General features: G+C 38.6%; 1 protein-coding gene across 3 annotated transcripts in view; it reads left to right on the top strand.

Annotated features, from left to right (window-relative positions):
* The window catches only part of ap3b2.S (adaptor related protein complex 3 subunit beta 2 S homeolog), a 146,437-nt gene that overhangs the window by 55,898 nt on the left and 63,395 nt on the right, over window positions 1-27,144 (top strand). For all 3 annotated transcript variants that reach the window (XR_005965106.1, XM_018244452.2, XM_018244453.2), the window contains exons 14-19: window positions 3,732-3,841; window positions 17,391-17,567; window positions 19,086-19,272; window positions 21,841-21,971; window positions 23,250-23,352; window positions 23,790-23,931. Coding sequence is in view for 2 of the 3 variants with exons in the window: in XM_018244452.2 (XP_018099941.1) it covers window positions 3,732-3,841; window positions 17,391-17,567; window positions 19,086-19,272; window positions 21,841-21,971; window positions 23,250-23,352; window positions 23,790-23,931 (850 nt within the window). In the remaining variant the exon portion in view is untranslated. The remainder of the gene's footprint in view (window positions 1-3,731; window positions 3,842-17,390; window positions 17,568-19,085; window positions 19,273-21,840; window positions 21,972-23,249; window positions 23,353-23,789; window positions 23,932-27,144) is intronic.

Below are 27,144 nucleotides of genomic sequence, written 5' to 3'. Positions count from 1 at the left end.
TATAAAGAGGCATAATTATGTTTTCATCCCTTGAGTTAATGCCTTTTTTTATGCAAGACAGAACTTTATTTGCTTTAGTAGCCACAGAATGACACTGCCCAGAATTAGACAACTTGTTATCTACAAAAACCCTAGATCCTTCTCATTTAATGTATAATTTGCATTGATATTATTTTTGCCAAAGTGCATAACCTTGGATTTATCAACATTGAACCTCATTTTATCATATTAACACACATATTACACACATATTAACAAACAAGGAAAGATATGCAAAATAAATCCAGAAACATGCACACATTGTGATTTTTTTTATAGAAGCAGATGCTTCTATAAAAATCTGTGTTTTAATAAGAGAAGCCTTCCATTGTGACTCTTGAAACGTATATGTTTCAAATCAACTGTAGAGGGCGCTGAAATCAATGCAATCCTTTTCAGTGCTGTAACACTCTTTGCATTGATTCTGCAGTGGAAGAAGTATCCTTATTTGTGTTATATTAATATTTTGATGACATTATTTTTCTGGCATAACAATACAGAAAGAATGGACACAGCACATGCACTTATTCTGTAAGGTCACTTGGCAAGACGTTTTATATTCCATTTCCGCTAACATTGAAGTCTGAAGATGAAAAAATGTGTTTCTTTTTTTAATTGTAAGAATTCTACAAAACTGTAAAACGTATGTAGGTATTGGATCTGTTATCTGGAACCCTGTTATCCAGAAAGCTCTGAATTGCACAGGGGCTTCCATAGACTGCATTTCATGCAAATAATTTGTAATTTCCCTTTTCTCTGTATAAATTAAACATTATCTTGTGCTTGATCCTAACTAAGCTGCATGAATCCATATTGGTGGCTAACCAATTCTCTTGGGTTTAATTGATGTTTAAATGATTAACTTATGCATGCTTTATTGCATGGGGATGTATGAGACCTGTTATTCACAATGTTTGCGACATGGCCGACTCTTTCAGCAATTTTAGATCTTCATACCTCAAGTCTACTAGAAAATCAGTTAAACATTAAATAAACCCAATAGGCTGGTTTTGCTTCAAATAAGGATTAATTATATCTTAGTTTGGATCAAGTACAATGTACTGTTTTATTATTACAGAAAAAAAAGATTATTTGATCATAATTGGGTGTATGGGAGACAGCCATTCTGTAATTCGAATCTTTCTGGATAATGGGTTTCCAGATGTACAGATATGAAACCATATTGGTGGCAAAACAATCCTATTGGGTTTATTTCAATTTAAAAATTATTTTTAGCAGACTTAAGGTGTGGATATACAAATTATGGAAAGACCCCTTATTTGGAAAACCCCAGGTCCCAAGCGTTCCAGATAAATTGTTCCAGCAACTGTATAACATATGCCTGCTATCAGTGGCTGAAACCGTAGTACAGTAACAGCCTGAAAGTCGTAAGTTGAAGCCTCAAGGTTCTTGTTTAGCACAATTCAAGAAGCCCATCTGTACTTGTTTTCCCTGTGCTCTTATTTACTGGCTTATTGAACCCTTCCACAAGGTGACAGTAGAATACCATAAATAATACACTTGCTTCACATAACGCTGCTTGACTAGAAATGGTAGCTGATTTCTCTTGTACTTTGATCATAACCGGCATGCTCTGTATAATAAATACAAATACAAAGATGCAATTTTTTTGTTACTGGATGTTTAACTCGGTTTTCCACTTTAACTAAAGCAGGCTTTAGCCACAGAGATGTTAATTCAAAGACTTTTGGTTATAAAACTGCAGCTTTGGTAGAGGGCACACCGTGCATTACCATAAAGAGCAACATATTGGAGATAAAATCTGTAATAGGAAAGATTGGTTGCTTGTAAAGACTCCAGTTGAGAAACCGTTCAGGAATGTCATTGGCTTCTACTATCATTGAACAGTTACAAGATAGAGTGACTTTAGATTGAGCCACAAACAGATATTTCCATTTGTTTGAGCCAAACCAATTGGAACTTACAAACCAGCCCAGCCAATATCGATATCCATGGTATAAGGCTGTTTTGTACACCTTTTCCCTGGACATACCAAAAATCATACAAAAACGACAGTATTAATGACAATATAAGGCCCACTTATCAAATTTAGAATTTTTGGGAATTTTTAAAAATTTGAATATACTTACAATTCGACTGGGAGGTTATTTAAGAAAAAAATCTGAATGTTTAATTTTTGATCGAATGGTTCCGACCCGAAAATTCAATCATATTTAATTCGCACAAAACAAGTTTTTATCCAAAAACAACCATCGAACATTAGGAAGGCTTTTAACATCTCCAAACGCTCAACGGACCTCTGCCATTGACTTGTACATGAACTCGACAGGTTTTAGGTGGCGGATTTTCCATGGTCGAGGTGTGATAAATCTCACATTGTGGGGCAGATTAACAAAGCTCGAGTGAAGGATTCGAATTAAAAAAACTTCGAATTTCAAAGTGTTTTTTGGGCTACTTCGACCATCGAATGGGCTACTTCGACCTTCGACTACTACTTCGACTTCGAATCGAACGATTCGAACTAAAAATCGTTCGACTATTCGACCATTCGATAGTCGAAGTACTGTCTCTTTAAGAAAAACTTCGACCCCCTACTTCGGCAGCTAAAAGCTACCGAAGTCAATGTTAGCCTATGGGGAAGGTCCCCATAGGCTTGCCTGTGATTTTTTGATCGAAGGATATTCCTTCGATCGTTGTATTAAAATCCTTCGAATCGTTCAATTCGAAGGATTTAATCGTTCGATCGAACGAATAATCCTTTGATCGTTTGATCGCAGGATTTGCGCTAAATCGTTCGACTTCGATATTCGAAGTCGAACGATTTTAGTTCCTGGTCGAATATCGAGGGTTAATTAACCCTCGATATTCGACCCTTCTTAAATCTGCCCCTTAAATTTACATTCATTTAGGGGAATTAAAATTAGAATGTGTGAATTTTAACACCAAAAAAATCCCTACTAGTCCCACCCATCTGTTCCGCTTCCTGCTTCCTTAATTCCTAGGCAATGCAGAGGAGCCAACGGCTCACTGCACTGTAGGACAGGAACCAATCAGCAGCTAGCAGGACTTGATAGGGAACTGAAGCCTGTCTGTGCTTGTGTGACTGCAGGGCTGTGATTGGCTGTCCTTCTCCTACAGTGCTTCTGGCAGGGACCATTAGGACACGCCCACCCCTCATTTAAAACACGGACAGGGACCAGAGAACATCTATAGGGAGCTCCAATAAAGGGGCGATTTTTAAAGATAATATTAATTTTTAGCACTATGTAAAAGCAACATCATATATTATTTATAATTGCCTACAAAATTGTTTTTTTTTTTCATTTATCCTATATGTCTCCTTTAATAAATCTGCCCCTATCTGTATGTGTATAGCCAGCTTAATATATATTGGCGTGATCAACTGGAAGCAAGGTTTGAATCAAACTTTGGAAAAAGCAAAATATACTTAGATTGTAGAATTCTAGTTGTGTTTGGTTTCAACCTTCAAAAGTAACCCTTAGGAAGTGCAAAAAAGATAAAGGTTGTATTTTGACATCTAAATGTAAGTAAAGGAATGATGCTTTCCTTTTTTTTCTTTTTTGGCAAGATTGTGATTATCTTCCAACTAGAAATTTGATTTTTGATTTCAAGTGTCCCTTATGCCAACGTGCAGCTGCTTTGTCTTTGGTTCTACCTTTTGATTTATTTGTGCTTTTTTTTTATTTCAGATGTTGTAGTTGCGGAAAGTGTGGTTGTCATTAAGAAACTCCTGCAGACGCAGTCTTCTCACCATAGTGACATCATCAAGCATATGGCCAAGCTCTTAGACAAGATTACTGTAAGTGACTTTGCATATTAATGTGCTTTGCATCTTTTTCAAACTTTTTTTTTTTAATTCAGTTATTAGCCTGTGGATAACTTGTATTATTTCTGGATTATTTAAGATAACAACATGGCTCATGCTGGGGCCTTGTTATCAGAAATCTAAAATCTAAAATTATTTTCTTTATGATTGTCACAGCACAGTATTAGATCATTACATATGGATCTCTCTGGTTGGTTGCTATAGAGCAGTGATCCCCAGCTATTGGCTCCTGAGCAACATGTTGCTCCCCAACCCCTTGGATGTTGCTCTCAGTGGCTTTAGAGCAAGTGCTTATTTTTGAATTCCTGGCTTGGAGGCAAGTTTTAGTTTCAGAAAAAACAGATGTACTGCTAAACAGAAGCTCCGGTAGGCTACAAGTCCACATAGGGGCTGCCAATAACCAACCACAGACCTTATTTGGCACCCCAGAAACATTTTTCATGCTTGTGTTGCTCTCCAACTCTTTTTACATCTGAATGTTGCTCACGGGTGAAAAAGGTTGGGGACCCCTGCTATAGAGCAATAATATTATCCTACATAATGGGTCACCTTTTTGTGAGGCTGGTTTGTAAGCTTTTGTCATTAAAGAGTTATGATTTGATCTTTACTGTTTTCAAACTTTTACTTTTAGTAAATGTTAATTGAAGACACCAATGCAGTCTTTAAAATCAGGTTTTTTTTGACCGACTATAAGGGTAAGGTCACAACTGGAGATTCGGGGAGATTTAGTCGCCCGGCGTCAAATCACCTCTTCTTTTGCTAGAATGAGAAATCGCCTGCGGCATGGCACTTGCAGCGCTTCATTTTCCAAAGTCGCCCGTAGTTGCCTCACTAGGAAACTTCGGAAAACGAAGCGCCGCGAGTGCCATGCTGCAGCTGATTTCTCATTCTAGCAGGCGGAAGACAGGGGGAAGCCATTCGGGGAGATTAGTCGCCCCCCAAAGAAGAGGTGATTAGTCGCCAGACAATTAAATCTCCCCGAATCTCCAGGTGTGAGCTTACCCTAACAGTTTTTATGATCTGTGATTACACTGACATATTTACAAAGTTTGATTAGAATTGTTCGTGTTTTCATTACCATATTTATCATGTGGGCCCATGTTTACTTTGTGTTAGTTGTATTACTGGCTACTAAATGGAAGCCAAATGGAATCCTTGAGCGTGAATGGACAAATTTTGGTTGTTTGGTTTTTTTTTTTTTCAGCAAAAACATGAACAAGATATATTATGAAATCCAGCAACCTTTTTTTTTTATTTGGTTCCCTGAAAGGGCCCTATGCCACCTTTCTAACTGCATCAAATAAACTCCCACTATCAAACCCCTTTTCCCCATACTTGTTGCTCAAATGCACAGGAGGGTTTATGTGCACCATGTTTGACAGCACCATATTTCCCAAATCATAGGCACCCCCCAGTGATTCAGTGGTTATTATTACTTTTCTGATACCCACTTAAAACTGCACTGGCTTAGGGTATTTTTGCAGTTGAAAGTTGTTGAAAGGCAGCTACAAAAGAAAACCAACCACTTTTATAATTCATTCTACCGTAAAACCTAATAGAAATAACAAACAGTGGCTTTTTGGCAAGTAATAGGGTTAATTTATGGCCACAAATGCAGTGAGCTTTTTTCCCATAATACAGTGAATTCCAATGTTGTTGCACAAGGAGGTGTTGCGTTGGACACAATTGCATCAATATTTCCCTATATGTCTGGTTAATGTCCAGTGTTGGGTGCAAGAGTGACACATGCACCCGTTTCTGTAGACGAACAGGAAGGAAGAAAGGACTGGACAGCATGGAGTGCAACTATATGACTAAATAAACTCAGGTGACTTTTTGGATTCTGATTCAGTTCAGCCAGGCATTTGGATTTGGCCAAATCCTGCTAAAAAAGGCCAAATCTTGGTCGAAACCCAAACTGAATACTGAATTTAGTGCATCCCTAATACAAGGTTTATTTTAAACAAATACCATTGTTGAATAGGGTCTTTTATAAGACTGCTGTAGAGGATTTAAATTACCTCTAATATTTCAGAACAGTACAGGAGCCTAGATAGAATTCCAGTTTCACACTGTGCAGCCCATTGGCCTGGGTTTAAATTAATATGATTTCATGTTTGGTGGCACATTCAGTATTGAATAGGACTGCACTGAATCCAGGATTCAGTTTTGTGCTCACCAAGCTGACTCTGAAACCTCCAAATTATGTAACTTTAAACCTTAAAATAAATTAACCCAATAATTTTCTGCTCACAGATGCATTCTATTTTATAATCTACAATTTATCGTTTGTTTGACATTCGCCTATATTTTGTGAATGATTTACTTTTTGTGCTTGTTTGGAAATACTCAGTAAACACTGTATGATTTTTAAATTGAATGTGATAATTATAAATTGTATCTTAGGTGTGTGCTGGGCGTGTATACACACTTATGTGTCTATTACATGATCAAGTGGAGATAAATAAATAGTATATTGCTTTGGCAGCTAATGAAATTATATGTCATTGTTAGTTGTGTTAGATTTCTCTTCTCTTGGGCAGTATATATACTACACAAGCAGTAATTGTAGTACTTGAGAGTAAGTGCAATTATTGTATCTTATTAGAGAGCTATGAAGTAAAAAAAAAAAAAAGACAAGTAAAACCGAGCACAGAATGTACAGATGTATGCGAATAATATAAAGGTGACATCTAGATTAACATTTGGAAATGGAGTTCTGCAGGATAACCTATAGTTTTATGCTGCTTTTGTTCTAGAAACAATTGCCTGGAGATAATGATCTGGTTCTCTCTCTGGTCACATTGTGGCTTGAGTGGCTTTGCTAAATCTCAAGTTAAATCCGGTGCTACATTTCTCTGGTTGCTATATTTAGGATTGGAAAGATCGTTTGTTTTTTTTGTAATAAAAAATAATTGGGGGGTATAATACCTATACAAGTAAATATACTTTTTTTATTCCCTGTATTCTCTCCAGGGCCGCCATTAGAATTCACTGGGCCCTGTACAACAAAATTTTGGGGCGCCCAAGCCCCGTCCCAGACCCCACTATACATTACAGTTAAAAGACCACACAAACATCAGCGCTAAAAAAGTAACCTCCCACACACACAAGTTATAAAAAGCTATTGATGGTCAGGGCCCCCTTATAAGTTTAAAAAAAAATAGTGGCGCCAGGGGCCCCCCCATAATTTTTTTTTTAAAAAGCATTGGTGCCAGGGCCCCCCTTACAAGTAAAAAAAATTGTGGCCCCAAAAAAACATTTTTTGAAAAAAACATTGGTGGCAGGGGCCTATAGAATATTAAAATAATACATTGGTGGCCAGGGGATTAAAAAAAAACAAAAGTACAAATTGCTGTTCAGTAGAATTGAACTCATGGCTTCAGGACTTCAACTTCGCCTCCTTTCTTGACTTTGGGTCTTTTCGCCGCTTTGGAACTTCGGCTATTTTCGTGGCTTCGGGTCTTTTCTCCACTTTGGGACTTCGGCTGTTCGGCACTTAGCATTTTCAAAAATGGCCGCAAATCTTCGGTGCCCCTTCATGCCCCCCTGTCTTACCTGATGACGGCCCTGATTCTCTCTGAGTTCATAGGGGAGAAATCAAACAAACAGGTGCATGTTGTAGTTACTCCTCTTTCATAAAGCTTTCCATGCATACCCAGATTTCAGTGGACAGCTTGGCTAATTTTAACCATGCTGCTCAGCCAACTGGGAATGTAAGGCTACTCCAGAGGGACATTTGGTCCAATTGTCTTGGACTATTAAAGATGATTTGTCCTGATGGAACATTTCTGCCAGTTGGCCGCACCCGGAGACACAGCTTTTCTGCTGTTCCAATCGCAAGAAGAAAGTATCCATACGCATGTAAGGTAACTTATATGGTATCCAACCACTCAACCCGCAGCCTAATCAGTCGTACTGTATAGTTGAACACTTCTATGGCTGCCTTTAGTCATCTTGCAGTGTCAAATGTGCAATGGATAGGTGGAATGGTTATCACATCCACATTTATTTTGGAGCCTTTTGCTCAGAAGTGTCATTGACCCGCCCCCCCCAAATCTTTGGCGCTTACTAATGGAGACAAGGGTCTTTGGATCCAACTGTATTTTGTGGCCAGTGCGTATCCCAATAAACTCTGTGTATGTGGCTGGAATACAAACACTATTCACCCTGCACACAATCTACCGCTTTTCTTTTTAGTACAGAGTTGCTTTCATTTTATAAGCAGCGTGTTAGAATGTGCAGGAGATATACTTATGAAATGTTTATCTGGAAACAGCTCATTGGTTACTAAACTCTGGTTCCAGTCTTTGACTTTAATCTGCCTTGAATTCCAGTGCATTGGAATAGTTAGGCCTTGAAATTTGTTGTATTAATGTTGTTATAAATTTTACTTGCGGCGAGTTGATGAGATGTCATTTTCAGTGATGAGGTGCCTAATGGACCCTGGATTCCAAAAGAAAAATCCTTTATTGCAGTGTTCCTCAGAGGTGTCATCCTCTCTGAAATTTACTCACTGTGGTGTAAGATGGTCTGAAGCCCTTTAATGCACAGTTATAATGGGGGGAGCTGCTGATCAGCCTTGAATATCATTAGAGCTTTCAGGAAAAGACAATCCAACAACTATTCAACAAGCAGTATTGCAGTTGCTACTAGATCAGTTGCTACAGTGGGGATACAGTGTTTTTATTCAGACAAAGCTCCCACATCAAACTGTGGTGTGCACAAGAAAATATCGTAATTATGACCCAACCGACCCTCTGCAGACAGTTGAATAATGGACTGGATGAATAATTTAGAATAATTCAGGTTCAAAGAAATTAGAGGGAACATTGCTACCGATTCCCCTGGCACTACAAATTTGTAAATAAAGTCCCTTTTGGTGGATCTCTTGTAAGTCGTGTGCTCAGTTTGGCTTCCATTGTAGCGCATTGCACTTACATTTTGTAAACGAGCACTAAAGAGTCATACTTGTTACAAAGCAGCAGTTTGCTATAAGTAATTTAAACCCATCATACTTGGCACCTTTGCATATGCCAGAGATATTTAACCTTTGGATCAGGACCCAAAAAGAGGTTCCTGTGCTGTTTATTGTGGGCCTCCATGAACATCTTTAGTAAAATGAAATAGTCTATTGCAGCATTTAATAATTAAAAAAGGTGGATAATTCATTCTAAGCCACTTCTTATGGTTCTCAAAATGACCTCCAAAATAAATTTGGGTTCATTTGGAAAAATTGTTGAGAAACTGCTGCACAAGCTACTGTAACTTTTACACTTTCTAGTGACTAGAAACACTTAGGGGCATATTTATTATGCTGTGTAAAACAAAATATGCTCAAAAAAGGTGTAAAACGCTGTGTAAAATAAATTTATCAAAGTGTGTGTAATTTTACGCCATGCCAGATTTTACGCCGTTATTTTACATTGCTTCCGGCAGAAGTCACTCTAAGAAAAAACGCGTAACAAATGTGCGCTGTTTTTTACACATCAAAGCCTGTTCATGTGTGCTGTATTATCCTGCTGTTTTTTTACAAAGCATAATCAAAATGCCACCTTATGATGGAAAAGTCTAAAATAGAATAAGACTTAAAATGCTGTATTTTGTATACTAAATATAAACATGAACTTACTGCACCACAAGCCTAATCAAATTATTTATTTATGCTTTCAAAGCTGGCTACAGGGGGTCACCATCTTGTAACTTTGTTAAACATCTTTGCAAGACTAAGACTGTGCACATGCTCAGTGTGGTCTGGGCTGCTTAGGGATCATCATAAACAAAGCTGCTTGAGTTCTGCATGGCTGGGAAGTAAGGCGGGGGCTCCCCCTGCTGTTCATAAGTATGATTGTTTCCCTGCTCAGCAGTTAGGGATCATCTGACAATTCCTATCCACAGCAGTAAATGAAGGGAGAATTTCACTGCATACAGTCAGGTTTCTTATGAAAACGGTACACATTTTTTAATTAAAGTATATTGGAGATATGTTTCGTTTTCATTAAAGAAAGTAAAAATGGGATTTAATTTTTTTGCCTTTACATGCCCTTTAAAGTGCCAAAAGGGCAGATAATGTAGAGGAGTTATCGATCCACATGAATCATAATTAAATAATATTGATAAAAAACTATATTTTAATACAATGGAGCACATTTTCATAGTACAACTGCTTGTGGTAATAGAATTATAGAAATATGATATGGGAACTTCATGAAAGAATTAGGACCATTTCATTTATCACCTTATTACCTATAGCAGCCAATCAGCTAGTAGCATTGCTACAGCACCTGGGAAAATTATATATATATATATATATATATATATATATATATATATATATATATATATATATATATATATATATATATATATATATATATATATATATATATATATATATATATATGGGATTGTGTTGAACCAAAAGTTGGTTTCAGCCAACTGACTTCTACAAATAGCATCTAAACAAATTCTGCTATGGCCACGTTTAGTTTGGAGCAATCAATAAAATGTTTTCTCTGTGCCAACCAAAAAAAGAAAAAGAAATGTGCTACAGAATTGGAGAACGTCAGATGACCAAACACATTAGTCATGTTAAATTGGTTATTAAGATGAGTCTAAATTGTAATTTCCCAAATATTGCCACAGAAGCAAATGGCTCATTAAATACAGACTTTGTGATGAATAGCTTCTCTGTTAAAATAAAAATCAGGGTGATTAGGAAAAGCTGCGCTGCATATTTTACCAGCCTGAGTAGTACATAATAGTTACTTAAAAATACCTGTCCTTGGCATATTTACATAAGCACATTGCACTGGAAGGCTTAATGCATCCGATATTGGTTTCTGGGTGAGACTGTTCTTATTTAAGTTCGTGGGGGTCATTTATAAACTTCGCGCAGGGCAGATTGGTTCGCAAAGTGAATATATTTGCCCTGCGCATGGTTATATTTATAAAGCTGAATAAGAGGGTGCATACAGAATTGCGAATTTTTTATTCACAATGCGAATATCTAAAGGGGCTTTATAAATATGTCACAATTCGCAAATTGCGAATCTTTATGCGCACACTCTGCGACTCAATTACGCCACAACTTTGGTGGCGGATAAAATATTCGCAAAACAGTTTTGCAAACTGCGAATTTAATGCTATTTTCGCGCACAACAACCTCGCACATTGGGTGCACTCGCGCAAACTACTGTCTCATTTGCGCGCCATTTGCGAAAATTTATTCACACTGCGAATTCGCAAAAACCGGAAAGACGGGCAGAGCAGTGCAATATATTAGCGTTCAGCAAAAAACATGCGCAATACAACCATTTGCGAAAAATATGCGCTGCGCGAACTTTATAAATGACCCCCTTGTGTTATATTTTTAAGTAATATAACTTATAGGGAATGAGAATTTTGGTACAAATGTGTAGCAATATCACTTGAGGAACTGTCATGTTTTTCACCATGTTCTGTGTTGTAGTAATGTTCTTAGACGTCTCTAGTTGTTGCTACAGATTGTGTTGCTACAGATTTCTGTTCTGTCTTTCTGCTTTGTTCCGTGAGAATAGTTGGCCTTTACATGTGGAAATCCTGTATGGTATCTAACATATTGGATAGTTGTGGTACAAGGCGCCATATATGATTTGGATAACTTCTGTTCCTTTCATCCTGACCAACAACCTGAATGATCTTAAGAACAAGAAGGGAAGAGAAGAAGGGACTCACAGCAGTAGATTTCAGTACATTGTGCTTCGTTTTTCAAAAAATATTATGAAATCTTTCCAAAACATTTCATTGGTTCACAAACTCTCCTTAAACATGAGTATAAACATTTATATATGCAAAACCTTTTTTCAAGATGAGATATTTCATTTTGTGTCACTGTTTTTAAAAGTATTTATGTGCCTTTGTGCCACAATTGGTGGTTTTGGTTCTGGCCACTGCACCAATTATGTCCAACCCACCAGCCAGACTCACCCCAACATTTGGTATATCCAGTGGATCAGCGTTCCAGGAGGTCAATCAAATATTATGTTATGAAAAAAGTGAAAGGCGGTGTCTATAAAAGCACATGGGAGGCAGAGCTTGAAGCACTGAAAGGGCTTTCATAGGAAAGGCAGAATCTACAAGCAGTAAGAGAGATGTCTTTATAGAAGCAGGTGAAACCCTTAAACTACAGGTATAAATATACATTTTTATAATTTTTTAGTCAAATACAATAGCAAATTGTACAAAAAAACCTTTGATTGGACTTAATATGCTTACGTTATATTTACAGGGCAGAACCATTAAAATACTTTATAAAAGGTGAGATAGAATAGTGACTCAGTTCTAGAATTTAACTCCGAACCCCAGCACTGCAAGGCAGAAATACTACCAACTATCTGCCCCATGTCTGCATGGCTACTCTAGTTCCCTCCCACCCTCTAAAACAGTGATACCCAACCAGGGGCTTGCAAACAATAAGTTGCTCACCAACCCCTTGGATGTTGCTCCCAGTGGCCTCAAAGCAGGTGCTTAATTTTGAATTCTTGACTTGCAGGCAAGATTTAGTTGCATAAAAAACAGGTTTACTGGCAAACAGAGCCTTCTGTAGGCTACCAGTCCACATAGATGATACCAAATCACAGCCCATATTCGGCACCCCAGGAACTTTTATCATGCTTGTGTTGCTTCCCAACTCTTTACATTTCAATGTGACTCACAGGTATAAACGTTTGGGGACCTCCAAACATTTGCGGGTTGGCTTCTGATAACAATTTCAATAGTGTGTCTGAATGTAACATAATAACATAGTAAGTTAGGTTGAAAAAGGACACACGTTCATCATGTTCAACCTTTTAACTCTATTTTAACCTACCTAACTGCCAGTTGATCCAGAGAAAGGCAAAAACTCAATTTGAAGCCTCTCCAATTTGCATCAGAGGGGGAAACATTCATTCCTTACTCCAAGATGGCATTCGGACTAGTCCCTGGATCAACTTGTACTATGAGCTATCTTCCATAACCCTGTATTGCCTCACTTGCTAAACACATTCCAACCCCTTCTTAAAGCTATCTAATGTATCAGCCTGTACAACTGATTCAGGGAGAGAATTCCACATCTTCACAGCTCTCACTGTAAAAAAACCTTTCCAAAATATTTAGGCGGAACCTCCTTTCTTCTAATCAGAATGGGTTCCCATGTGTCTGCTGGAAAGACCTATTGGTAAATAAAGCATTAGAGAGATTATTATATGATCCCCTTATATATTTATACCCCTTAAGCGCCTCTTCTCCAGCGTGAACATCCCCAATTTGGCCAGTCTTTCCTCATAGCTAAGATTTTCAATACCTTTTACCAGCTTAGTTGCCCTTCTCTGTACCCTCTTTCTTGTGAACAGGATCTTGCTCATCTGGGGCATGGGCTGATGAGAAGGACATATAACCTCTGTTAATCAATGTTTAAATGTGTTGGTAATATATAAATACCCGATAATAAATCATTCAAAGTTTCTGGTCAGTGAAAGGTTGTTAGTGGGTGCATGCACCCCGCCTCCCAGAGCTCTGTATACATTTGACACCCGCATGTAAGTTGAGTTAGAAATAATAACTGGGACTGGTATAACAGAAGAGGAATAAGGAATACACATGTAAAGCTTATATATATATATAAGTGTAGTTCTACAGTTTTTTTTCTATCTTGTTCCATTTTGAGCTTCTGCTATAGTTGCTACTATCAATATGTTTAAACAGACGACATCATTGTTGCTAAACTACTGTTTCACTGCCTCCTCGTCCCTTGGCTTTTAAAATAAGTTACAGATCCGAAATCAGGCTCAGCCTGTGCAGATATATAATGAATAATAGGATGTTTTCTTTAATTTACCCTTGCTCTTTTTTATTTTTTCTCTTCTGATGGATTGAATGGAAGTAAGTGCTTTTAGTGACTTGCCTTTCTGGTGTAAAGAAAAGCTTGTGAGGCCGCAGTGTCCTTTAAGTGGGTTTCTTTTCAGTATGTAATTTGTACAATTTGCTTTTTATATTCACTTTCAGCAGCCACTTGTGTAAGCGCCGTAACACTGCTTGCCTTTTTGCTAATATTGGCACAATAATAAGATAAAGTGTTATTGTAAACTGCATTGATGTCCCTGAGTTACCAAAGTGCACTTAACCACTTGTTATATGCTCGTAGGGTACTGTACAACATCAGCAGCTGTGGGATGCATCTAAGGATAATGCCAGGCCGTAATGGACGAGTTCAGGCTTTTCTCTTTCCATGCAGACCCTGAACTGACAAAAGCTGTTTAATACTTGTAGTGGGGAGTTATTGTTTTCATAATAAGTAACAGCCACCAGAAAATACATTAATTTAAGTGTGCTTTGTAAGAATTCTCTATAAAAAGAAGCCAGGGAGCTCTTGCTTGTGAGTGTGTTGAAGTCCCAGTAACGTTCTCATATGAAAAGGTAATTAGAAGTCACTTCAGCGTTCCGTGATTTTATATGGTGAATATTGTACCCCCCCTACTGTAAAATATAAGGATATTATAAGTTGAATGCCAAGTGCTTTTATACAGGTGATAGAACTTCAAGGGAACTTTCAATACCCATATATTTTACAACAGAGTTATATTATTGTAATACACAAGTTTCAGTGAGTCATGTGACACAAATTACTAAGCACTATATGTTACAGGATATTCGTGGAGCTTGTATACAGTGTGGTGTTGATACAAATGGCCTGTAGATGTCACTGTGCTCATACTTACACTGTGCATACTTCCTGTTAGCTTAAAAGTGAAAGTTACTGTTGTGTAATGCCTGTATGACTCTGCTAATAAAGCACTGTTATACTCTACTCATTCTCGGCTACCCAAAACATAACAAATGGCGACAAGGATGGCTCTTCTACCTCTGCAGCAGCCTGCACCTTTTCTTCCAAACCCTGGTGAGCCTACCATACCTTTTACTGCTTGGATCCGTATGTTTGAAAATGACATTATTGCTGCTGACCAAGCGGAGATTTCTGCTGCTAGAAAGCGTGCTTTACTTATTCACTGCCTGGGAGCAGAGGGCCAGCGTATATTCTATACATTACCATTACCTGATGAGACTTATTAAACTGCTCTTACTGCTATAAAGAACTTTTGCGTGCCAAGAGTAAATGTGGTTGCTGAAAGATATAAATTCCGCCAACGTGGACAACGTAATGGCGAATCCAAAGAATAATTTGTAGCAGCTTTGAGAGAGATGGTTGTTACCTGCGACTTTGAGAATCTAACAGATGAAATGATGAGAGACCAAATAGTGAAAAAAACAAACTCACCTCGCAATAGAGAGAGACTGTTCCTAGAGCAGGATTTAACCCTTGCAAAGGCTATTACAGTTGCTAGCCAAATTGAAACAGCACTGGCAGAGGCTAAAATTCTCAGTCAGGGAACTGCTGGGAATGTACAGATTGTGAATTCAACACTGTGGCCTAATAACGCACAGTCACAGGCAAAATACAGTGCTAAGGAAAGGGATTCACCTACACTGCAAAACCGTGCAGCAAATACAAATAGAAAATACTTCTTTCGCTGTGGTTCAACACAACACACTGCAAATCTTGTTACATGTCCTGCAAAAGCTAAACAGTGACGCAAATGCAAAAAGGTAGGACATTTTGCTAAGATCTGCCGTAGTTCTGTTAAAGATGTTCATGAAGTCACTACTACAAATGTCACAGTATTAAGTGTGGATAAAGCTGTTACATTTATTCCAGACAAGTTTATATGCACTGTCAGTGACAGTATTGCTTCTGCTGACAAGTAACACTCCATTAACCTGATGCTTGATACAGGTTCAGCTGTTACTATACTACCAAAGGATATTTTCTTGAAATACTTTGCAAAAGATCCGCTTGTTGCACCTGCCCTGAAACTGGTCAGTTACTTAAAGGATCCAATCCCTGTGCTTGGTTGCTTGCCAGTGACTGTACAATTTGAATCAAATACTGCAAAGTGTGACTTTTACATTGTGAATAAGGGTACTGCTTTACTTGGAAGGGATCTCTTTGCTGCAATAAACCTACAATTAGTTGATGGTCTCATTACTACAGCACCAGTGCCTGCAACACAGCCAGTGTCTAAAATTACACCACAAAGCAACACTTCACTGGGTTGTGCAAAGAACATTGTACACAAAATTAAGAGGAGACCAGATGTCAAACCAGTACCATTTCCTGATTCAGCATGGAAAAAACTTTCTATTGATATTGTGGGTCCTTTACAGATGCTCCTATAGACTGCAGATTTGCTATAACCTTGATGGACTATTACAGTAAATGGACAGAAATTGCATTTGTTTCTCATATAACATCAGCTACAGCAATAACATTTCTGTCTACAGTCTTCAGCAGAGAAGGTAATCCAAAGGAGTTAATATCAGACAGCGGACTACAGTTTGTCTCATATGAGTTTGAATCTTTTATTGTGCATAGGAAATCTTCAGTGTATTACCCACAAGCAAATGGAGAAATTGAGCGATTCAACAGAAGTCTGAAAGAAGCACTACAGACAGCAAATATTACTGGTAAATCTTGGAAAGTATTTACAACAGAGTTCCTGCATAACTACAGAGCAACAACCCAATTATCTCCATCTGAATTATTACATGGCAGACAGATGCGCACTAAGTTACATGTTGCAGACATCAAACTTCCACAAAATACTGTGCCTACAAACTCATCTACTGCTGACATTGTGAAACGTCAACAAGCCAAATGCAAGGCTTATACTGACAGAAAACATGGTGCAAGAGAAGTACACTTTCAGCCTGGATCTTTAGTCAGAATTAAGAAACCAGGAATACTGAAACAAGGACAATCTAAATTTACTACACCTCTTGAAGTGAAACGCCAGCGAGGACCATACACATATGAACTGTCTGATGGATGCATATGGAATGCAAGTCGTCTTGCTCCTGTTAGATATGACTTTGGAGAAGCTCGATTTAATGAAGGACATTTTCCTACTCCTGCTGCCAACTGTAGTGGGCCAGAAGAAAGTGAACATATAAGGTGTACTGAGAGATTCAGAAAACTACCTGCATGGACCAAGGACTATGTCATGTGAAGAATTTATATTATTGCTTTAAGATGCATTGTTGTTGTTTATTACATTTGCCCAAATGCTTTCCTACTATAGGGGAATATGTGGTGTTTATGCAAATGGTCTGAAACACAAGAACCCACAAGCACACCCTGGTCTCTCGATCCCAAATAAGTCCGGTGCGCAGTCACAGGGGGTCAGCAACCACAATTGTGAATAGTAAAAAGAAATTGAACCGGCACTACGGACTCCATGCAAGCGGGACAAGCCCTGCGTGTTTATTCAAGGTAACGTTTCGGGGGCGTGCCCCTTCGTCGTTGCTGCAATATGCTGTAAGAGCTTCTAAAATAATGTAATTGTGATCATTTTTATATGTTTGCTACTGTGAATGTTTCTGTGTAGTTTCCCTTGCATTCCCTGCACAATAGATGTCTAAGTCTACTTCTATACTTTTTATTGAGGTCCCAATGGCAAGAGCTAGTATCCTGTGGCTTATTGGTGAATACTGTGAGAGGGTTCCTAAGATTGCACCTGATGTTCTGAGGAAGACAGCAAAGAGCTTCACTAATGAGGACGACCTTGTTAAACTGCAGATCATAAACTTGGCAGTAAAACTCTTCTTAACCAACTCCAAGCAGGTAATGGCATCTCATAATTGTTACATTACACTTGTCTTTGACCCAATATGTTCACTTTTATATTAAGTATCCATCTATCTGCTGAAACACGAAGAAGAAAAGTACTTAAAGGGGAACTCCAAAAAAACGTAAGATTTTTGAAAAGTAAACATAATTTCAAGCAACTTTGTAATATACATAATTTAAGAAATATGCAGACTTTTTTTTTAATGGTTTCTGACAGTTCCCTAAACCTAGCCCCCCGCTCTCCTACTGATCTCTCTGACTACTTTGCTGAGCTGGCTGACTACTGTTACTTTGTATCAACAGCCATCTGTTCATAGCCAGCAACCTCCAAACCCCACAATTCCCTGCACACCTGATAAACGAGAATCTTACTCCCATCCCTCTCTTCTAAAAGCAAAGACTTCTGTTCTTTAGTGATACAGCACTGCATATTGTGAGACCTAGGAAATATATTGACCTCCTTCGTTACCAGTCATTTTTCACACATTTTAGATTTTATTTCAGCATTCTGAGTCTATTGGTTAACTCATTTGTCGTATATAACCCACCCCCTTTCAGCATCTTCCCTAAAGTACCATCTATTAATCCATTTATTGGTTGTACTGTAGATACAAGTTTATTATATTCTAAAAAAGACGTCTCCACTAGTGCATCAGTGTTAACTCCTGCTTTGCCAGACTATCATCTCCAAGCAGTCAATACATGACGACAGAATCTTGTAAAATAATCAGCAATGCGGTTTTAATGTTGCATATTCAACGGGCGAATTAGAAATGAAGTGCCACTGTATAGAAAGCTGTTACCTTCCATGAATAAATAAATGAACGAACAATGTTACCAAAGGCCATAAGCTCTCCTTTATCCCATTTTTTTAGAGGGCATCAGCAGCTTGCTTTTATGAAGAAGTAACAGCTAAATGCACTGCAAATAATTTGCAGTAATCCAGTTCAGTGATTCATGCGTCCCCTCTAATGGGCCATAATTCAGCCTTTCCGAGGAAGTGAGCTCTGTCAGTGTGCGGACACTGCTGATGCCAGGGTTACTATCTCTTCATAAAACACACCTCAGCAGAAATACTTTGGCATCCCCCTAATACCCTCTGATGTTTTGATGTCCTGCATATTTTTCAGATTAAGTTTTGAGTGCCATGTTTTTAGTTGTATTTCCACATTCATTATCCTCATGTAGCCCTTTCAGTGGGTTTGCCATATATGATTATTTTTTAATGATGCCTTCCTTTCCACTTCAGCAATTTAATAATCTAGCACATGGCTGCTTTTCAGTAGTTAGCATTCACCTCCCAGTGCTCAGGAGGACATGTGCTTTCTCTTCCAAACTCTATTTGCAGCTTTGGAAAAGCCTATTCCCCGAGGTTGAGCATTTGTTTGTCTTAACTGTTCATTTTTATTACCTCCATAAATATATTTATCAAGACTTATCAATAATAATAAATAATGTGCTGTCGGTCTTATTCAGCTCTTTTTTTCTCTCTCCCTCCTTCTCTATTTACAGACGAAATTGCTCACTCAGTACATATTAAATCTCGGCAAATACGATCAGAATTATGATATAAGAGACCGTACACGGTTTGTAAAACAGCTTATCGTTCCCAATGAGAAAAGTGGAGCTTTAAGCAAATACGCAAAAAAGATATTTTTGGCACAGAAACCTGCTCCGGTGCTTGAATCTTCATTTAAAGGTACAGAACTTTTTGTGATTGTTTTTCTCACCATGTGGATACTTTACATGCTCCATATCGCTCACATATCCCGGAGTCCTTTCCAATAAGGAATTAGGGTGTACAAAATAATGCTAGTAGTACTGGTTTAGCACAAATGAAATTATGTTGTTGCTTGGAGGACTGGACTCCTAATAGAAGTACCTTATAATAATGGCACTTTTTCTCAACACTCAGTCTACCCTATGTTGTCCTGATTTGTGAACTTGTATGAATAAAGCTTCTTCCTTTGCATACTTGTGGCGTGTAGAACTTGGTAGAGCAGTGATCCCCAATCATTGGCTCGTGAGCAGCATGTTGCTCACCCACCCCTTGGATGTTGCCCCCAGTGGCCGCAAAGCAGGTGCTGATATTTGAATCCCTGACTTGGAGGCAAGTTTTTGTTGCTTAAAGACCAGATTTACTGCCAAACAGAGTCTCCTGTAGGCTGCCACTCCACACAGGGGCTAACAAATGGCCAATCACAGCCCTTATTTTGCACCACACAGGAACATTTTTCATGCTTTTGTTGCTCCCCAACTCTTTTTACATCTGAATGTGGCTCACGGGTGAAAAGGGTTGGGGTCCCCGTGCTACAGCCTGAACAGCCATTATAAATGTATTAAACTAACCCTAAAATTTAAGATTAAAAACATCATTCATGTCATTCACAAATACTGGCTGTAGTCTTGTTAAAAGTAATGATGGCCACATACAGACAGATCCAGCCATTTAACCTAATTTCGAAGCAACTAAATCTTGTGTACACGAATGTCACAAATTTTTGGAAAGGCAAAATTATTTAAAAGCCTTTTGAGTTTTCTTTTGTAGATGGCTAATGCTCACATCCTTCCATTCTGTTTAGTTGATGACTGTGCAGTGGGGGCAAATTTATAAACACTGGACACATTTACAGATGGGCCATAACCCACAGCAACCAATTAGTAAGCTGCAGGTAAAACAATTAAAGCAAACAACTGATTGGTTGCCATGGGTAACTGCCCAGGTGCATATTTGACCAATGTTTATAAAAGACCTCCAGGAACCTGTGTCTGTGGGCAGATTCAGTCACTGGCCAAGTATAATTTTCCATCATGCATGATTAAAATGTAATTTTGGGCAGATATGAGGCCATTGTAGCTGAAATTTACCCAAGTTGTGATCACAGGGAGGCAGGGCCGGGCCGGCTCGACTGGGCGCTCCCAGGCAACCAGACTGACTGCATCGCCCCCTCTGCTGCGTGCACGTGCACTCTGACCAGGAGTGTCACTTGAGGAGCAAGTATGCACGCCGCACTCCCTTTGTGTGACTACGCGCACATGCGCTCAAAATAGCGAGGCGACCAGACCATGCGGACCGGATTGGGGTAGGCAGCAAACATAGGTACGTGCCTGGCGCCCTCCAAGCTTTGCACCCTAGGCACGTGCCTACTCTGCCTATCCCTAGTTCCGGCCCTGCAGGGAGGGTAGCAGTGCACATCAGAGCTTCTGTAAGTCAGGACAGTCTGCTAGTGTACATATGTTGTGACACAAGTCATCCTATCATATACATACCTTCACACTTATCATTGGTCAAGTCCATGTCAATCCTCAAGTGAGAATTGATGATACTTGCTTAATATACCTCTAGGGCAGTGATCCCCAACCAGTAGCTTGTGAGCAACATGTTGCTCTCCAACCCCTTGAATGTTGCTCTCAGTGTCCTCAAAGCAGCTGCTTATTTTTGAATTCCAGGCTTGGAAGCAAGTTTTAATTACATAAAAACCAAGTAGAGCCTCTGTAAAATGCCAGTCCATATAGGAGCTACCAGATTACCAATTACAGCCCTTATTTGGCACCCCAAGGTGTCTTTTCATGCTTGTGTTTCTTCCCAACTCTTTTTACATTTGAATGTGGCTCACGGGTAAAAAGGTTGGGGACCCCTGCTCTAGGGGAGTATTAGTTACACACATTTGTGTATGATATCACTTGTATTGGATCAACTGCTCTTTTAACTGTGTCCTTTAAAGTTGAGAAAAGGGTAAGGGTAAAGAATTCAACCAGTGTGTTTAAAAGCTTGAAATGCTGAAATGAATGACTGGCCACAGCATAAAGTGCATTTGGTAACACTGATGTTTATTTAAAGGTTTAGCTCTCATGCAGTTCATTACTGGTTTGTGCTGTCATGGTGCTGGGGTTTTGCAGAAAGGGAACTATTAAAATTCTGAGTGTGTTTGCGCCAAGACATGTATATGGATTGTTTAACTGTGCTGTCATTCTTAATATTCACACTAAAGTAATTTTTAGAGAAGCTACATTTCAATGCAACACCTCTAAACACTCAGACTGATTAGCTTTTTTATTGACCATTATGGAAGAAATTATTGTAATCTATGGATTGATATCATCTTCTTGACCTATTGAGAGCTTCCCGGTTTATGTTTATTCGGTGGCATGCAAGCTAATGTAACTGCAATTATCTCATGTCTCCATAATGGCTTCTCTTTTGTGCTTCACAGCTCACGTTTTTCATTTCATTCATCTCTTTTCATTTTTTTCCTGCTTTCAACAGATCGAGAACAATTTCAGCTTGGCACACTTTCACACACTCTTAACACTAAGGCAACTGGTTATATGGAGTTGTCAGACTGGCCCGGGGTTGCCCCTGACCCCTCTGTCCGTAATGTTGAGCCAAGTGAGCCGGTAGGTATATTTCTTCCTTCCTCCGTGCCAAACAATAAAAATCCTTCCTTCTACATTCAACCTAAGCCATTTTTGGGGTAATGTTATGAAAAGGGGAATATTTCTCAAGGTCAAGTTACTTATAGCAGACAGACGTGTGATTTGTTGTTATGTGTTGCTATACCTGTAGAAACTTGCACCTTTCTTTCATTACTCTGTTTTTCTGTTTGTCTGTCTGATTTTGGGCACAACGGCTGATCATTGGACAATCTTGTCTGATGAATATTTGGATCAACAAGGCAGAGATAACATCATATGGGGCAAATGCTGAGACTAAATAAAGTAGATTGCTCTCACTTGTCAGCACTCCCTAGATATCAACAGTGAATGTGTAACTAGAGAATTCTGCATACCTGTGTAATAGCTTGTAATGGATTAAAATGCAGTTTAAAGTATTTTACTCCTTTGTTTCTCTAGCAAAGAACGACAGCAGTCAAAGTGTCCAATATAAACTGACACAGGGATGACAGATAGGCACCTGGGTATTGTAACCCAAAAATCCCCCAGAATCATCAGGGAACTTATAATTATACAGTGTGCAGGACTTGAATGAACCCGCCTGACTTGGCTAAGCCGTGGGTACCAGGCCAGCCCACTCTTTCCTACTGTTCACTGTTTATGAATGACATTGTGCATGGTAATGTATAATGTTGTCTATAGCAACCAATCAGCAATTAGATTTCAGCAGTCAGTCAAACGACAGTAAAGATCTGATTGGCTGCGTTGCGCAACATCAGCGGTGATGTTTGTCTCCAATGTTAATAAATAAACCTTTGTGTGCAGATCAACACCCCCTTTGGCACTTTCTGTGCGTAATATCTGAGCTCTTATGAGTCCTAGATGTACATTTCACTTGAGTCAGGCAAAATGTGACTTGTTGGAACGGTGACACCCGTCGTTGGTGCCATGTTGACTAGTAACTGCACTCTTTAGTATAACCAAATATATGCAATGTTCCCTCTAATTTCTTCTCCGATGTGTGCTCAATTCAAACTTGTGTGCACATTTTTAAAAACTGTGTGCGCTGGTTAGAATAAATGCAAAATGTAGTGTTTGCACCCAAATTTCTTTGTGTGCACTGGCCTCAAAATTTGTGTGTGCAGAGCTTAGAGAGAACATTGCTTCAATGTTCAGTTTTGTTACTGGCAGTTAAATTGGTTTATGTTTACGTGTACACCTGTATTAATAATGGTTGTGGCTTAAATAATTACAATTACTGATAAAATTATTTTTGTGTAGGTTAAAAAGATTACAATGCTGGAAATGGCAAACACAGAGAAATCCTCTGACAAATTCTACTCTGATTCAGAGGAGAAAGAGAAAGGATCTGATGAAAGCAGTGGTAAGCGCATTAAATGCCATACACACACTTTTCCGCTCGGAGTGCTGGCGTTCAATTAAACTTTATAAATGGTCTCCCCTAATATTTTAATTAAAAAGCAAACAGTGAAGTCTAATATATGAATTCAGCATTGTATCCATTGCTGTTTTACGTGTATTGATTTGTTTTGAAAAAGCTATTTTTTTTATTTACAAACAGATAGCATTGTGTTATCAGTCTCAGTAATGAATTTGTAGTTTCTATTGATTTTCCTACATGATTAAACTATGGTTTTTAATATATTAGTACCATATAGGTGGTTTGTAGGTATTTTATATTGATGTGCTCTTTTGTATCAAGCCTGCTGTTAATCTGCAGCATACTGACAACTTTTTTATGTGACTTAATGTGCATCTGTACAGCCAGAATAGCAGATATGTATCTTATTTTTATGCCAGAAACTGAATCTGAAAGCGAAGAAGACAGTGATAATGAAAAGGAGAGCAGCAGTGAGCATAGTGATGCCAGTTCCTCAGCTGAAAGTGAGAGTGAATCAGATGAAGGCTCCTCAAAAAAACAGAAGAATAGAAATAAGGAGAGGTAAATAAGCTTTGCACCTTAGGTAACAGAGAAACCACCACTACTTTGCATGAAAATGGTCCAGGAACACCTGCCAGGAGCACATCCGCTTGCACTCCTCTTCAGAAAAGGCGACACGGCAACGATCCATTGATCGGCACACGATTTCTCCTCCCTGGCTATCTCCTATAAGGAAGGCAGGGAGGAGAAATCGAGCACCGCACGATGGATCGCCCGTTCACTTTCTGAAGAGGAGCGCAAGCGGAGTTTCGGTAAGTTATTTCTTAATTAAACTTTCTAATCGCAAAGTCTTTATTTGTCTTAGTGGTTTGTATTCTGGCGATTTTTTTTTTAAAAAAAATTGATGTTATTGGTCCTTTAAAGGAGAACTAAGCCTTAAAATGAATATGTCTAGAAATGCTATATTTTATATATTGAACCAGCCTAAAGGTTCCCATCTTGAATTTTGTTAGTGGTGTCTGTGACACTGCACATGGTCAGTAGGCTTTGAGCAGCTGTTAAGATGAGTTTTATGATCGAACCACCTCACCAAGCAGAAAATGAGGATTACCTGTAGCTAATGCTACAAGGCTGATTATTAAATTGCTAATTGTGCTGGGTCACATAGAGATATCAAAGGCCTGAGGCGGCTCCTCAAATGCCGCCCCTGCAATGGCAGGAACACTAGTGCGAAGAGTGCAATTGCACTCTCTCGCACTAGTCAAGCCGAATTTCCGGTTTTAAAACCAGAAATTCAGCTCTTAAAGGTACCAGGAGCGGCTTTTTGCCGCCCCTGGAAACCTACCTGGTGCTACCGCTTGAGGCGAGTTGCTCAACTCACCTCATTGCCGGAGCGCCCCTGCTTGGAAAGCAGGTATAACCAGGAAGATTGAGGTGTCTCCTTAGTAGTAGAAGATAAGAAAGGCCTATTATTTGATCCTGATATTGAGTTATCCTTATACATTTTGTCCGAATTACTATAAAATTTTTAAAGGAAAAAAAACCTCTATTTTTCAAAATTTATTTTACCCCAATAAAAAGTTTGCAAAAGGTCTGATTCCAAAAATCCACCATCTCAAACCTGCCGAAGTTGTATATATGTCAATGGGACAGGTCCCTATCCAATTTGGAAGTTTCTGTGGTCTGCACTGGCTTTTCGGGCAAAAATCCCATAAATTTGGACTTTTCGGGAAAAAGACAGAAAAAAATCGAGCAATTTGGGAACAAAACCATTGTGGTTTTCGCTTGAAATCCTACATAAGATATAAAAGTGTCAGACAGCACAGCACATATATTGCTTAATCAGGATCCCTTCTTAAAATTACCTTGCACTGCCTTCAGTCTGTTCCTTTACTGCTGTCAGCCAGTGGCCTCCATAGATGCGATCACCCTTCTTTCAGTAACCTGCTGCCAGCTCCACTGATGAGTTTGCAGTTCAGCTCAGTCGTGGCTGACAGCCCTGATTGGAGCATAGTACGCACTCTGCTCCTTTTATTACAGACAGTAATTAAAGCAACTCTCCCTTCCACTTCCATAACAAACACAGCATAATGCCATAATTATGACTTTATTAATTTAAGTCAGGATTTAATGATTTTAAAAGTGATTTATATTGTTTCTCCAGCTCAGAACAAATGAAATCTGTAGGTTAAATTAATACAGGCTTTTTCCATCACTGCAAAGCTAAAAAGCTACTTACCAGTAAATTCTCTTCATTAAATTAACAGTAAAACCATAAGTAGTAGGGTAAACAATGGTTATGTATTAATCTACTGCTTGTTTGTCTTTAAAGTCACTGTAGCAAGGCCCTTGTTCAACGTATAGGAGAAATAAAGCCCAAGTTCATTTGTTGATAAAATGTATAAGTGTGCATTTTATAATAATTTATCATTTTATTTTATAATAATGGATTGCCGTGTTCTGTACAGATCAGGCAAAATTATTTACAGTACAGCGGTAAAGTTATGTTTCTGAATAATCTCACCATGTCTTTCTAGAACACAAATGAGCCCTGTATTCTGTTTAGCAAACGGTTAGTTCAAGACACATGGCAGCAATAGGGCTCCTGTATTTTTTAGAATTCAAAAAAGCACATGGAAGGGGCCAAAAATTGGCAGCTCACAGAGCATTTTGTAAGGTCCTGCACATTTTAACATCACAAGCCCCCTCCCCCCAATATGGCAGAAATAATGATTTCATTTTGAGAAAACATTTTTGTTATTATATAAAAATGACACAATGAAACACAATAGAGACATATCATGTCCCAACACCGAGCTGTCAGAATAAGAAATAATGTAAGACTTTGCTTTATTACTGTAAATTGCATTTTAAGGCTCGACACATTTTATGGGTAGTTTAACCCCAATTTAGCTATTTATATCTGGGATTTTGGGGGTTGTGTCTTCTTAGGAGAGTATCTTAGGTGAATATCTGGGTAAAAACACCCAGTGTGCCATCAGCTGAAAAGCAATGGCAAATAGGACTACATGATCTCCATGATTTCCTTAGTTTCCCAGTGATCAATTGCTTTTTAATTTACTTTTGATTCCTTCACATAGTACACTCTGTAAATAAATAGTGGAAAACTCCCAAAAGCAGGTGGCCATGTTTTTTACTGATAAAAATTCCTTAATGTTTTAAGCCCCGTATTATGCAAATAGCTATCTATAATTTCTTATGAATTGCCTAGTCCAGAAAACTCATTGCCCTGTGTGGCATAAGCCCCTCCTTTTTTGTGTATAAAAAAAAAATCTTTTAGAATTAAATCGATGCAAAGATTTAATCGTTTGAATCCTCGAACGATCGGACTTCCCCATCTCCCGACCTGCCACTAACCATTCCGATCAAATAAAGTAGTAGAAGAACAGCCGATGTTCTGCCCCTGACAGCAATCGTACAAAAGTTATGTCCGACAAAGCTGGTGACTGTCTCCCACTGATATCATCAGATCGGCAATAAATGCAGAGAAATTATCAGCTGCCAACAGAAATCTTTTAACCTGTCCGATCGACCAAACAACCGATCTCTGTGGGACGAAAAATTACGGGACTTTCCACACACGGTCCGAAAATTGTACGAATCGAGGATTCATATGATCGGATCTTTGTGTCCATGGCCAGCTTTAGAATAAAAATCTCTCTGTGCCTCAGGCTTTAAATATTAGGTTGTAAGCTCTGTAGGGAAGTGTCAGTCTATGTAAAGCCCCATGCAAAATGGAAATAAACTTGTTAC

The sequence above is a fragment of the Xenopus laevis genome, chromosome 1S (genome assembly GCF_017654675.1).
Source record: "Xenopus laevis strain J_2021 chromosome 1S, Xenopus_laevis_v10.1, whole genome shotgun sequence".
NCBI lineage: Eukaryota > Metazoa > Chordata > Amphibia > Anura > Pipidae > Xenopus > Xenopus laevis.
This window is presented reverse-complemented; position numbering and strand designations above follow the sequence as displayed.